A 15,672-nucleotide genomic window follows, 5' to 3' on the forward strand; every position below is an offset into this window, starting at 1 on the left:
CACTGGTGCAGGTCCTGTCCCTATTCTTTTGTCTCTGTTTATTCTTTTTTCTTTTGCCCTACCCAGGTACTTGGGGACTTTCTTGCCTTTTGGGAGGTCTGGGAGGTCAGGTCTTCTGCCAGTGTTCAGTAGGTGTTCTGTAGGAGTTGTTCCACGTGTAGATGTATTTCTGGTGTATCTGTGGGGAGGAAGGTGATCTCCGCATCTTACTCTTACGCCATCTTGAAGCTCTTCCAATATTTCTTGATTGAATAGTTGTAGGCTCTTCTAGCTATTCTGGTAACTATGTATACCTACTTTTTGGGCTCAGTCAAAACTGCAGTTTCACACTATATTATAAAAGGTGCTAGATTTTCAGTAAATAGACCTGTGTTTTCTTTAGAACTTAAAAATCAGAGCCTGAAAGATAATTTTGTTGTTAAAGAGAAAACCTATGTTATGTGTCCATATACATTTTAGTTTATCCCTTGGTAGGTTATTTAAATTTGATTTTTTGGTTAATTTTAGACTCTTTTTGATCAGAACAATGCTGCAAAAAAAGAAGAGTCAGAAACTGCAAACAAAAATGATTCTTCAAAGAAGTTGTCTGTCGAGAGAGTGTATCAGAAAAAGACACAACTTGAACATATTCTCCTTCGTCCTGATACGTACATTGGGTCGGTGGAGCCATTGACACAGGTAATTATTAAATTTTACTGAAATTAGATGTATATGTACTTCTTAATAAAATTTTGTAAGTATATGCTCTGTGAGTACACAATTTCACGTCTCTGGTAATAATAGAAAGTAGGGAGAGAGATCTAAGAGGTAGAAATGTCTTAATTTTTCACTAGAAATTAAAAAAACTGGGAGCTAAAAACTATCTGAGAAGTATAGAGACGTACAAAGTAAAATGGTGCTATGTGAACTTTTTAAAAGTTCTGAAGTTCATGCTGTGGTTTATTTTAAATTCTAGAATTTATATATACACATCGATGACTATTGTTTAATGCTTACTATGGACTGGGCTTATGCATAGCAATTTTTTTCTAGCAGTTAAATTTAAGTAAGTTGCTCAGACCTCAACTAGTGAGACCTGGGATTCAAAGCTAGGTGTCTTTGACTCCAAAATCAGGCTGCATTCATACTGTTTTACTCTGTGCTACTTATACTACAGAAAAATATAATGTGTGAAGTAAAAGTGTAAAGTAAACATTTTTTTTCCTATTTTACTTAAATACTGTTTCTAACAAGTTTTGGTGCCTTATATTAAAGCTGACTTTATGTATGAGTAAGAACACAGACTTGATACAAAATGAACAATTTCTCAATTTTGAGGCTATTTAAATTGAAGATGAATACAGCGAGGTTGACTGCAGCTGAAGTAGTATGTTTTTCTACTTTGAAGATCTAAGTATTTACAGACTAAATGACAAATATGGGTTTATGCTTTGTAAAATTTATGTTAAATATTTTTTACTCCATAAGTTCTTTTGAATTTTTCTCTCAATGCAGCTCATGTGGGTGTATGATGAAGATGTAGGAATGAATTGCAGAGAGGTTACCTTTGTGCCGGGTTTATACAAGATCTTTGATGAAATTTTGGGTGAGTACTTGCTTAAGATTTAATGCATCTGTTTCTATTGATATCATTATAATGTCCCTATATATGTAAAACCAGACTTAGAAATTTTAAAGGCATATCTCTGGTTTTTATGTTGAGTATAAATGTTCTTCAGAAAATCTGTATTACCTGCTGTAATATGTTCATATCTCTGGACGTCATGTCTTTGTGTTTCGGTTTGTTCATCTGTAAAATGCATGTGTTGTATTTGATCAGTAATCCCAGGGTCATTGTATGGTCCTGTATGTGCAGTCGTCTGGGGGCTGCTCACATCCCAGTCAACAGGGGAGGGCATGTTAAAAATATAGATTCCAGGGCCTGATCCTTGCAGATTCAGTCGGTTTGAGTTGAGACACATAAAAATGGGTTTTTCACCAACACATTAGGTATTTCTGTTGGACAACCAGGTTTAACAACCATTGTTCCAAATACCTCTGTCCATTCCAAATCACACGATTAGTTAAATCACAACGAAGTGTGGATACCTAATTGACTCCTAGGGCAGGCTTGCACTTTGGAAACGTTTTTAGCCAAGGATTTTCTATAGAGACTAATCAGTGCCACTTGAGGTTTCCTACCAGGGTTGTTTGGGTCTCTTGAAGCTTCTTTTGGTCTTTGGGAAAAAGATAGGAGAGTAAAACTGGTTACTTACGTTTTGTACTTTTCACTCTTGTCTGCCAACTATCTGCCAGTTTTACTTTTAGGTTACACAGTGTTTGTCAGGAACATGTTCCTTCTGTGATTGAAGTTCAGTTTGACAGCTAGCTAACCACTGAAGCTGTGGTTAATGTATGCAAGTATTATCAGTTATAGTTCATAGGATTTAAAACTTTAATTTCTAAGGATGCTAAAGAGTGCTTTTCTAATTCAAAAATAACTGGTTTCAGCTCAATCTGTCTATAAAATTACTAGTTTATTGAAGGAGAGCAAGAGAAAGTAGTTATGTGTTGCCAAGATAAAATATAATTAAACCCGATACTTTACTTTTAGACCCGGATAGGCGTTTGTAAACTGCAGATGTTTGTTTTTACTTAATTTGTTTTTATATATCATAGAATCATCCCCCCCCCACTTTGTTTTGTGCTAGAAGACATAACCGTAATTTGGTGTGATATAAAATTTAAGAATATTATTTGGAAAATAAGATTTTGTATTAGAAGTTAGCAGTATTATTTTCATTAACTGTTACCATATGTAAATGTTTATATTGAGTAGTGATGCACGTGCAGCTGTATGTTTATTATAACTTTATATATTTTATTACTTATCAAAATATTTAATTTTGTAGTTAATGCAGCTGACAATAAACAGAGGGATAAGAACATGACCTGTATTAAAGTTTCTATTGATCCGTAAGTATATTTCAAGTTTAATTTTTATGCTAAGTTGTTTTATTCAGATGTTCAACTTTGAACATTCCTCAAAGGAATAATGCATATAGTTAGTACTCTTGAGTTTCTTGTTGCTTGAGACCTTGTTATTTTTGCCTCTTTTGGCCAGAATGCTACCCTGTTATAGTTTCCTCTGTCATTCATGATCTTTTTCTCCAAGGTATTCAGTACTTCCTTATAGGAGCACTTGGAGACCATTTTTCTCCCTCTTTGATGCTGTGGATACTGTTTCAGCTGCTAGAATAATCAATATTTTCTTATTTTTGCTTTGGTACTCAAGGCTACGGGCTATTGTTAGTACTATTCCAGTTACATTATGGGTTAAATTTACTTTTTCATAACCAACATTTGGACTTTTCCATTTATAACATTTGTAAATTGGGAACTGCTGGTATTATAGAAGGTGTTCAGCTGATAACTACAGTGATTTTTTTTTTTTGGTGGACTGAGGGGGAGTGAAAATAATAAAGTATTTCTAACTTAAAACTTTATCCTGTTTTTACCAGGATGCTTTTGTGAGATATTATGTTACATTTATCCTTTATAATTAGTAAATTAGTAATTTAGCATGATTTTAACATGAAAATTTTCTTTAACATGAAAATTTAATAATTCAGTTATAGCCTTACTGTCATTAATAATTTAAGGACATGGTTAAGATAAATGATATAATAAAAATATAATTTACATTTAGTTATACCATGAAGTTGACTGTATCTTATATGAAAATATTACCACATAACTATACTGTTGAAGTTCTTGATTTTTTTCTTTTTTTGTTTTTCATATGCATCATTTCTATAACAAATTCTTGAGAATCTGTATGGTAAGATGCACAGGACACTTAACAAGTTGCAACTAAGGAAATTTTGGCTGCCAGGATTTCTTTTCTTCCATATTTAGGAAATTATCAGTTAAAAATGGTATCATTTATTATGTTTTAGGAGAGCTTGTAAGGAGTAATAGATGTTGAATTTTTGATATCTTTAAGCTTTTTTAAAAATCAGAACTGAAAGACTGAAAACTAAGGAAGAAGGCCTTTTCTTAAGTACATTCATGGTGAACATGATTACGATATTTGGTTCTTTTATCTTAATTGTTTTGACCACATTGATCCAACAATGTGGACTTTAAAAAAAAGATTAGAGGGCTTCCCTGGTGGTGCAGTGGTTGAGAGTCCGCCTGCCGATGCAGGGGACACGGGTTCGTGCCCCGGTCCTGAAAGATCCCACATGCCGCGGAGTGGCTGGGCGCATGAGCCATGGCCACTGAGCTTGCGTGTCCAGAGCCTGTGCTCCGCAATGCGAGAGGCCACAACAGTGAGAGGCCTGTGTACCGCAAAAAAAAAAAAAAAAGAAAAAAAAAAATAGAACCCCATCATAACAAAGTGATCAAGCAGTGAGCTATAAAACAGCTCTATAGACCAAATAATGACTCTTGGTGGCAGGCTTTACTTTAAGTTTATTACAGATTTGGGACAAAGTAGTTCTGTGTAACTAGTGCCTTTATTGCTCTCTTTCTAACTCCCTTTTCATTCAGCAGACATTTTTGTGTGAGTATAAGAGTGTCATAGAATTATAACTAAATTTATTTGGTTCTTAATGGCAATCAGATAACAGTTTCTTTTTTCTTATTTATCTCTAAGTCATTTTAACTGCTTCTGCTGGAAAGTTCTTTAATTTCATATAAAATATGTATATAAAACAAAAATTCATAGTCTACTATTTATTCCAAGGAAAAAAGGGTGAAGGTAGTATATTTTTCACCTCTCCTTTCCTATTTTACTTTTGTTTATAAATTATTGATGAGACTCTTGAATCTGTCTCCTGCTTTTAATTAAAATATATATTTTATACACACATATTTAAAATTGGCAACAGACAACCATTTTGGGACATGTTGCTGATCCTCATATTTTATTATTTATTTATATTTGCTAATTTTAACAATAACATTTTGACTTTTGTGAATATTCTCCCATAAAATCATTCCTTATGTTTTCCCCTTACTACATATATTACAGAATTCATGCTACTTTTTTTTTTTTTTTTTTTTTTTTTTTTTTTTTTTTTTTTTTTTTTGCTGTACACGGGCCTCTCACTGCTGTGGCCTCTCCCGTTGCGGAGCACAGGCTCCGGACGCTCAGGCCAAGCGGCCATGGCTCACGGGCCCAGCCGCTCCGCGGCATGCGGGATCCTCCCAGACCGGGGCACGAACCCGTGTCCCCTGCATCGGCAGGCGGACTCCCAACCACCGCGCCACCAGGGAAGCCCCATGCTACTTTTATTAAAATAAATTTTATTTCAGAGATGCAATTTTTGCTTAAGTTAGATTTCTAAATTAAGTCATTTTAAAGCAGAATTCAGATGGGGAAAAGTGCTGTTAGGCTGTTTATTTTATTGATCCATTTTTCTCTGTCCATTTTTTATATTCTTTGGGTTTCATTCTTTTTAACATTTTTGTATAGCAGATTTTATTTTTCTTTGTGCATGTGTGTACATGAACTCTTTGTGTAAAAGAGAGGTTAAATTTTGATAATGGGTTAAGTGTAGAGGATACACAGCACAGTTTAGCTCTTATTCCTCTTTTGATAATACTCTGTGACGTGGGAATAAACTGTAAGTAAATAGCCATGGTTGTAAAAACAAAACCAAACAGCAAACAAAATAAAAGTAGGAATAGATTAGCAAGGAGTGCCATGCAGAATTTGGACAGTAATTCTAGAAAGAGAATTTGAAGCAACTTCTTACAGGGGAGCTTAAAACCCATTAAATAGTATAACATAATGGTTAGTTGTTATTGAAACAACTTATTTGTTGGCATCTATTTGATTAAAATCAAATAACTGGAAAGCACATTAACCAGGGTTCTGTTTCTCTAGCTTACGTATTCTTATTTATTCAGGGTTGAAACTTAAAGCTGTAGCTTTCAGTGTACACACTCATACTGAAATATATGTACATATATGTATACATTTTTAAAAAATCACCTCCTGTATACTATTTTGTATCTTTTAATTTTTATTTGACATACTGTGGGCAGCCTTCTTTATTAACTTATGTAGATCTACTTAATTCTTTTTAATGTTTCTAAGTATTTTATTATGTCAGTATGTCATCATTGTTTAACCTCTTTCCAGCTAATGAATATTGGATGTTTAGATTGTTTTCCAGGTTTCTCGTTAGCTTTAATTATTTTGAAACTTTATTTATAGCTTATTCAAGGACATCATTCTTAATACTAATGTGAACATTATTGATGGAGCAAAGAATATAGTTATAAAATTCTGAATCATTGTTTAGAGATTATAGAAATAAGTACCAGATCTAGGAAGTGAAATAGATTGAAATTTTGTAATAGGTGACTTTGATAGAAAATTTCAGTTTCATACTCATACAGGCTTATAGAATGTACTTGACATCAAGCCTCATTTTTTGAAACTGAGATGAAGATAACGCATTTACAAAGTGTCTTAATTATAGTACCACATGTACTAAGTAGCATGAAGAAATTTTAAGGGTTTTCTCATGAGTTTGTTGACTTTTTGTGTCATTCTGAGATGTTTAATATCTGTAATTTTCCATTCATTGTCTTTCTTCATTTCCTTCAGAATTCTTCTTTATAGTTTTAAACTCCATGAAGTGTCTTGTAAAAAAAAAAAAAAAAAAAATGCTTAATAAGTTACAGGTTTTAAGCCCAAGCTAGGAACTATTTGGAAGTCTAAAAAAGTAATGCAATACACGGCCCTTGTTTCTAAGGCCCACTATTTTGACATCTGCAATTAGGACACACAAGGTAAAGTACAGTGGCTAATTTTTTTTTTTTTTTTGCGGTACGCGGGCCTCTCACTGTTGTGGCCTCTCCCGTTGCGGAGTACAGGCTCCGGACGCGCAGGCTCAGCGGCCATGCATCACGGGCCCAGCCGCTCCGCAGCATGTGGGATCTTCCCAGACCGGGGCACGAACCCGCGTCCCCTGCATCGGCAGGCGGACTCTCAACCACTGCGCCACCAGGGAAGCCCACAGTAGCTAATTTGAAACCATTACATACTTAAATATTCAGCTGTGTATTACCCACAAGTGAGCTAACCTAATTATGTCCTGAGGTCTCCCGTAAATACTTTAGATTTTTTTGCAAGTTTCAATATAAGGAGGGTTGGGAAACATTGTTTTAGGCTGGGTAAAAGGCTTGTGGGAGAACTGAAGTCGTAAATTGATCCTTGAAGTTAAGGTAAAATTTGGCTAGACAAAGAGGGAAAAGGTAGTATAGGCAAGGGAAAGACCAATAAACAAAGAAATGGAAGAATTGGGAATGAACATGGACACGTAATAAAACTGACGAAAATAGGATGCATGTTGCAGAATAGTGGTAGTTCAGTTTGACTCTAAGTAATGATATGGATAATGGGCCTGGAACATGCAATAGAAGACATTTAAACTACTGATGTGTCCTGGAGCAAACAGTAGTGTGAGGAAAGCTGTGGTATCAGAATATAGTTAAGGGGAGTGGCTAGCTCTGTGTTTTAGCAGTGTTGCAGTAACAGTATTTAAGGTGATGCTAATTTAGACTCCTATACTGGCATTTGGAATGAAGGAAGGTCGGATACTGCTGAAACGAATCTAATAGGACAAATTAATGTCTTGATGATTAAACGACTTTAGAGAATGATCAGGAGATATGAATAAAAATGATATCAGAATTTAAGTCTCCACGATTCGGAGAGTTGAACCTATATTGTAGAGCGAGGGAAAGAAGATGATGTGTTAAGTTATTTTTTAGTTTCTTTTTCTTCTAAAAATTTAATTAATTTCCTCCTGGATCTTTGATTTTCATTTTGGCTTTTATAACTTTTTTTTTAGTTGTAATAACTACTTCTAGTAACTCTAGAGAGATTAAGCTATGTATGTGTGAGTGAAACAGTGTGTCTAAGAATAATTGTGAATCAGATTGGCAAATGGTAGCTTTTTAAGGTAATTCTCAGTGAAGCTGTGTTTCTTTGCATGTTTGGCTAAGTGGGTAAAGGCATCATAATATATACTACCCTGAAGCGATAGGGTAGGCAAAATTTTCCATCAGGACTATGGCCTACGTCAAGTTGCTGTTAACTGTAGGAACCTCTACTCCATACCACTTAGGACTAAAATGGATGGTTTTGTGACTGAAAAACCTAAAAGACCTGAAATAGGTAATACTTAACATGAACATAAAAACATAAACATAACATACTTTAACATATTTTAAAACCATTAAGGTTAGTTTATAACAATGACTGCCACAATACAAACAACCCTCTAACATTTAGGCAGAGAATGGAGTACATTTCAGGCTGTTTTTCCCTTTCTGTCTGCCCTGCTCAGCAGTCAGGTAGGAAATAAAAATGGCCATGGCCACTGGCCCTGCAGAGCCCGGGTTCACAGGTGGCTCACTGGCAGGGCAGGAAGATCATGGCTAATATGTATGAAAAGAAAATGAAGTTGATAGCTGGCTTCTTATAAAAGCTTCACTGCTTTTACTACTGAGAAGAGTTTTCCTGAGAAATTTTGCAGTATTACCTGCAGATCTTAGTGATCCTAATTTGAGTTATGACTCAGGGATAGAAATGTGTGTCCTCAGCAAGTATTTTCTTGGAAGACGAGTGAGTGTCTCCCAGTTGGTAATGGCTGGCAAACTCAGGTTTATTCTGGGTTACATTACTATTGATGTAAATTAATTGATACAGCTTATAACTATTTTAAGCTTTAAACTCTGCTTGTTTATTTACAGTGAATCTAACATTATAAGCATCTGGAATAATGGGAAAGGCATTCCGGTAGTAGAACACAAAGTAGAGAAAGTTTATGTTCCTGCATTAATTTTTGGACAGCTTTTAACATCCAGTAACTATGACGATGATGAGAAAAAAGTAACAGGTAAAGTCTGATTTAGGCTGATCAGAATTTTTATTGAAAAATATTGCCCTCTCTTACTATTTCTATATAAAATATTACAGAAAAGGAAATCTGTATAGTTTTATTTATGAGAAAATCCTTTTCAGAGTTAATATATAAAAAACTATCATGTTTAATTGTTTTCTTGGTTATAGTCTGATAGAGACTTAACTCTTGTAGTACGCTGACTTCTGCTAGAACTCCTGGAGCTCTAACCTGGCTAACGGTTTGGGTTTTGAATTAGAGTCCTGATGAAAATAAGATGTGTATGATTCCTGTTTATGTGAATTTGTTTTTACATAAGCACCATGTGTTTTGGTATCAATTAAATTGCTTTTAAACTGATTTCTTAAAGAGAGTCAAGATTGAAAGTCTATATGAATAGAGTTGAAAGTGCTTTGACCAAAACCAGATGTTTTTCTACTTATTTACATTTCCTAAGTAGATGGATAATTTTTTTTCCAAAACCAAGGCTCTAGGAAGTTATATAGATTAAAATTTTGTAATAGAGAAGTAACTTTGATAGAAAGCTCAGATTTCATACATAGACTTACTGAATTATAGGAGATACAAAGCTTAATGTTTTTGAAGTTGTGATGAAGATAATCTCCAAAATGCATATTTTAATTTTACTATATGTGCTAAATCTTAATTGTATTTTTCTTTAAATGAAAAATCTAAATATACTTTGCATTATCATCAATTGATTATTTCAGTAAGTGGAAACTGTTTTGCAACAGACCTGCTGTATGGTAGGTGAGTTAACAAAGTTTCTTTAAAGTCATTTTCATTAAACCTTTCACATTTAATTGTTTTTACAGGTGGTCGCAATGGTTATGGTGCAAAACTTTGTAATATTTTCAGTACAAAGTTCACAGTAGAAACTGCTTGCAAAGAATACAAACATAGTTTTAAGCAGGTATGATAGAAATGTGCCTAATTTTTTTTTTTTTTAATAATCATGTTTGTTGCTTTGCCAAGATAATAGACCTTAGGTAAATTGCAGTGATACCCATATAACTTTTTTTTAAAGCATTAAGCAAGTAATCAGAGTAAAAAGACTTCAGAACGCCTGGGATATTTTACATAAACCTATCTTTCTCCTATTCCTTTAAAACAAACGCTTTACTTAACAGACTTTTCCTTTAACCTATTTAAGCAGTAGGGAAAATGTCTTGACCCTCACAGGCAGATTGAAATACATCTGCTTAGCATGTTTGAAAAATTCCTTGTTGATTCGTCAAATTTACATTTCAAAATTTTATATTTCACTTTTGTAGACCTTTGAAAATAGTTTGAAATTTTACATAGGCTAAAATAATTTTGTCAGGAAAAGCATCATATCTTTTTGTTTTTGTAAAATTCTGTATGGGCATGTTGAAGAATTTGAAAGATGTTTGAACTAACAATGTATAAAGTGCAGTTTATTTTGCTTATTTTCAGCATGAGGTTATAATAGTAGTATTAAAAATTTTTTCATTTATAATATCAGTTTCAAGAATTTGGTTTGTTGTGAAGCTGGAAAATGGATATAGTTGTGGTAAATGAGTGTTATCTCATTAGCTGAGTCTTTATGTATTATCAAATATAGAAGCATTATAGAAACATTTGAATATTTTTTCTTTTACAGACATGGATGAATAATATGATGAAGACTTCTGAAGCCAAAATTAAACATTTTGATGGTGAAGATTACACATGCATAACATTCCAACCAGATCTGTCCAAGTTTAAGATGGAGAAACTTGACAAGGACATTGTGGCTCTCATGACCAGAAGAGCTTACGATTTGGCTGGTTCGTGCAAAGGAGTCAAGGTTATGTTTAATGGAAAGAAATTGCCTGTAAGTGTCTTCTAAAAAAAAATAGTTAATGCTTTGTTAATTTGTAGACAGCTTATAGTTAGATCTTGCTTTTCAAATCTAATCTGTTAATCTCTTTTGACCAGTGTGTTTAGATGGTTCACATTTGAAGTGATTATTGATACATTTGGATTAAAATTTACCATCTTGCTATTTATTCATTGTATTTGTTTCTTATTACCCTGTATCCTACCTTCTCTGGTTTTAATTGAGCTTTTTTTTTATGATTCCATTTTATCTCCTCTATTTACTTGTTATTATACCTGTTTTTAAAATGTTTTTAGTGGTTGCCCTAGGGTTTATAATACACAGTTGTGAATGATTTGAGTCCACCTTCAAATAATTTATCACTTCATGTGTAGTGAAAGGACTTTACTTTTTCATGGAAAGGCATTTTATTTTAAATATAGAAGTGTGTACATGTCAATCCCAAACTCCCTAACTATCCCTCCCTCCACCTTTCCCCCGCCGGTAACCACAAGTTCGTTCTCTAAGTCTGTGAGTCTGTTTCTGTTTTGTAAATATGTTCGTTTGTATCATCTTTTTAGATTCCACATATAAGTGACATCATATATTTGTCTTTCTATGTCTTCACTTTTATGATAATCTCTAGGGCCATCCACTTTGCTGCAAATGGCATCATTTCATTATGGCTGAGTAGTATTCTATTGTATACATGTACCACATCTTCTTTATCCATTCACCTATCGATGGACTTGTTTCCATGTCTTGCTGTTGTGAATAGTGCTGCTGTGAACATAGGGTTGTGTGTATCCCATGTGTAGTGGAGGGACTTTATAACAGTACATCATACATTTCACTTTTACATGTGCTATAAACAACAGAAGAAGAAGGAGAATGAGGTGGAAGAAATATTTGAAGAAATGATGGCAGAAATGTTTCCACAACTAGTGATGTTGTTAATGCTTTAAGCAGTCAGTTATCTTTTAGAGTAATTAAAAATACAATAAAGAATTATATTTTACCTTCATTTATTCCATTTCCAATGCTGTTAATTTCTTTGTGTGGATCTAAGTTTTTGATCTTAATCATATTCCTTCTGCCTGGAGATTTTCCTTTAATATTTATTTTCTGTAGAATAGTTCTGCTGGCAATAGATTCCGTCAGTTTATGTTTGTCTGAGAGAGTCTTTTCTTTTCCTTCACTCCAAAGGATACAGAGTTTCACTGAGTGTAGAATTATGGGTTGATAGTTTAATTTTTTCAATACTTTAAAAATGTCACTCCGTTGTCTTCTTGCTTGCATGGTTTCTACTGTAGTTCATATCCTTCTTCCTCGGTAAAGTGTTTGTTTTTCCTCCGGCTGCCTTGAAGATTTTCTATTTGTCTTTGAGTATGCTATGCTTAGGTGTATATATGGTTTTTTTTGTTGTTGGTTGGTTGGTTTTTTTGGTGGTGTTTTTTGGTTTTCTTGGTACTTAGTCTCTTTGGTGTTTTCTGAGCTTCTTGGATCTATTGTTTGGTGTCTGTCACTAATTTTGGAAAATTTTTGGCTGTTACTTCTTCAAATATTTCTTACATGCTTTTCTTTCTTTTCCTTTTGGTGTTCCAGTTATGCATATATTGTAGGGTCCCAAGCTCTTGGACGTTTTGCTCTGCTTTATTCACTCTCTTCTCTTTGTGTTACAGTTTAATTTCTATTGCTCTATTTTCAAGTTCATTGATCTCTTTCCTCTACTATTTCAAGTCTTTTGCTGAGCCTGCCAAAGGCATTCTTCTTGTCTTCTACTGTGTTTGATTTCTAGGATTTCCAACTGATTCATTCCTAAAGCTTCTGTCTCTGCTGAAGTTACATATTGTCTGCCTTTTCTACTGGAGATTAACAGATTAGCCATAGTTATTTTAAATGTCTTATCTGATAGTTAAAACATCCATGACACATCTGAGTCTGGTTCTGATGATTGCTTTGTCTTTTCAGACTGTTTTTTTCTTGCCTTTTGGCATGCCTTGTAAGATTCTGCTGAAAATCAGCTATGTTGTATAGGGTAATAGATATGGAGTACCTAGGCTTTAGTGTGAGGGTTCATGTTAATCTGGACAGAGACTGGGCCGTATTTGCAGTCTGTTGTTGCTATGGGCACCAGATACTTTAGAATGTTTTTTGTCCCTTCTTTTCGCTTTGGGCCTTCCCTTGGAGCTGCCCCTCAAGGAGGGTCTGTCTCGTGTTGCTCTTCCAGCTGAGAACCACTGTTGTTATTCGAGGCCTGCTAGCCTGGTTGTAGGTTGTGGAGACCCCCACGTCTGACTAAGTCTCCGGCTTCAGAGCACACAGTGAGCCTGTGTCTCAGGGGTCTGGCATTCACAAGAGTGTCTGCCCCTCCGTTGGAGGTGGGGATTGTCCCTTTGTCCTCTGTTCTCTCGCCCTAGTTGCAGCAGGTAACTGCCAGTGTTCTCATTCAGTATCCTTTAGGCTCCCTGCCCTGCAGAATAAGCCTTTTAAAAATGTAAACTTAAATGAGATGGGGGTGAGGTGGGGTGGCCTGGGGCAGAATTACTTCATCCCAGCTGCAGTGATACTTCACCAAGGCTTTCCAGCAGTGCCCTTTCCCCCTGTGGATTAAGGGGTTTTTTGCTGTTGTTGTTGTTTGTTTTTCTTTTTGATAAGGGAGATGGGTCTGGGTGGGATTCCCAGTGGCTGCTCTTCTCCCCCAGCTGGCCCCATGGGGGGAACTTGTTCTAGATTCTCTCTGATCTGCCCTGTGAAAACCTGCTCTACGGTTCCTGGAAAAGAGTAGGAACCCTTTGACCACAGCCCTCAAGTTCTTCACACTCTCATGCCGGTCCACATGTGTCCTGTAGCAGTTAATCAGAAGCTCTGGCTTAAGGCTCCTATGGGCTTATATAACCAAGTAGCTTCTGTCCCAGTTAAGCAAAAGGCTTAGGTTCTGTGTCTCCCTACAGACACCTTTCTGTCTTCAGACTTAGGATGGCCAGCTGTCCTGTGATCCCAAGCTTTTGAAGATACATAAAAAATTTGTCACCTGACCAGCTGTTTTCTTGTAAAGGAGAAGAAAACTTCTTCTTTGTCCTCTACATGTCAACTCAAACTAGAGGTCTACTTGGTCATTTTAAAAATTTAAACTTTTGAAAAATTTTATAATAATTTACCTGTCCAGCTGTCCCTTCATAACCTCTCTTTGTCAAGTACATGTGGAAATGAATTCCTTTTTAAAGGGCAGAAATCAAGGAGTAGAATAAGGTTGGGATCTGCAGATTGAGAGGTGTTGTGAATGAGGGGAAATGAGAGTATGAGTACCTGTTGGCATTCACCTAGTTCAGCTGCCAGTAGGAGAGAAATTGTTTCTTGTTTTTGTTTTCCAAATTATTAGGTAAATGGATTTCGCAGTTATGTAGATCTTTATGTGAAAGACAAGTTGGATGAAACTGGAGTGGCCCTAAAAGTTATTCATGAACTTGCAAATGAAAGATGGGATGTTTGTCTCACACTGAGTGAAAAAGGATTCCAGCAAATCAGCTTTGTAAATAGCATTGCAACAACAAAAGTAAGTCCACTAATTCTGTTTCCAAGTCAGTGGTAGAACAGTGCTTCATTAAAAACAATAAAATGAACAACAAAAACAAAAAATACCCAAATCTGCTTTTGTGAAATCAAAATTGACTTATGAATAGAAAAGCTTATTTTCTATGAAATAGCTGTCTTATAGTTTAAACATCCATTGAGAAATAAGTTTATATGATTAGTGTTAATAATTGAATACATTTATATCTTATGACATTTAGAATGATAAATTCCTTATTCTGTGTTCTCTGAGTTTTGAGTGTAAAAGAACAAATAATAGGGGATGAGTCTGTTTTGGTGTCAGATTGTGAAATGTGTTAGCTGCCATTCTGAGGAGTTTGAACCCTTTTCTGTAGCCTTTTAAATTTCCAAATCAAATGAAATTCTTCTCATCTATAAGCATTTATCCATTGACCATAGTAAAATATTAGGCACGACAAGTGTGTATTTTAGAATAAGCTAATGCAGTGATCTGTCACTTTGTCACTCGTTCAAGTTTGAACTTATTTTTTTTTCTATTTTTTTTTTATAATCTAGCATCACTTTCTCTAGTCAACAGAAATCTGTATCAGATATGATTGCATTTTGTTATGTGTAACAGAAACCTAGTATACAGTGGTTTGTAAACATGTAAAGGTTTTATTCTTCCTCGTATGACTGGGGACTGATGGTAGGCAGTGTTAGTCTGGTTCGGTGACTCCAGAGTGTCATCAGGGACCTATGCTCTTCCTGGCTTACTCTTCTGCCACCCTTAGCATTTGGCTTTCGTTCTCATGCTGCATCCTTCCAAATTCTAGGGAGAGGGAATGAGTTTGGGCAAATGCATATGCCAACTAGAGCCTCTCCCCTTTGATCAAGAATGCAATAGTTTTGGGGCTTCCCTGGTGGTGCAGTGGTTGAGAGTCTGCCTGCCAATGCAGGGGACACAGGTTCGTGCCCTGGTCTGGGAGGATCCCACATGCCACAGAGTGCCTGGGCCCGTGAGCCTTGGCCGCTGAGCCTGTGCGTCCGGAGCCTGTGCTCCGCAGCGGGAGTGGCCACAACAGTGAGAGGCCTGCGTATCGCAAAAAAAAAAAAAAAAAAAAAAAGAATGCAATAGTTTTTCTGGAAGCCCCATCCAGTAGACCTCTGCTAGCATCTCTGGCTAGAACTGGGTCAAGTGGCTACCTCTAGCTGCGAGGGAGTCTAGATTGGTGAATATTTTTAATTGGGTATGTTGCCAGTTAAAAACAAACAAATTGGGGTTTGTCATAAGGTAAAAGGAGAGAATGGATATTGAATGGACAACTGTCAATGGCTGCCACGGTCCCTAAGTGTCAGTCTTGTGAGTGTTACTGCCACCACCAGGCC

At 35.5% G+C, this 15,672-nt stretch overlaps 1 protein-coding gene across 1 annotated transcript in view; it reads left to right on the forward strand.

Moving 5' to 3' along the window:
• The first annotated feature begins 513 nt into the window (after window positions 1-513).
• The window catches only part of TOP2B (DNA topoisomerase II beta), a 46,292-nt gene continuing 31,133 nt past the window's right edge, over window positions 514-15,672 (forward strand). The window contains exons 1-7 of the mRNA XM_065876820.1: window positions 514-678; window positions 1,495-1,585; window positions 2,892-2,955; window positions 8,758-8,903; window positions 9,743-9,840; window positions 10,552-10,764; window positions 14,132-14,305. Coding sequence (XP_065732892.1) covers window positions 1,498-1,585; window positions 2,892-2,955; window positions 8,758-8,903; window positions 9,743-9,840; window positions 10,552-10,764; window positions 14,132-14,305 — 783 coding nt within the window. The 5' untranslated portion in view covers window positions 514-678; window positions 1,495-1,497. The remainder of the gene's footprint in view (window positions 679-1,494; window positions 1,586-2,891; window positions 2,956-8,757; window positions 8,904-9,742; window positions 9,841-10,551; window positions 10,765-14,131; window positions 14,306-15,672) is intronic.

Source organism: Phocoena phocoena, chromosome 4 (assembly GCF_963924675.1).
Source record: "Phocoena phocoena chromosome 4, mPhoPho1.1, whole genome shotgun sequence".
NCBI classification, from domain to species: Eukaryota; Metazoa; Chordata; class Mammalia; order Artiodactyla; family Phocoenidae; genus Phocoena; species Phocoena phocoena.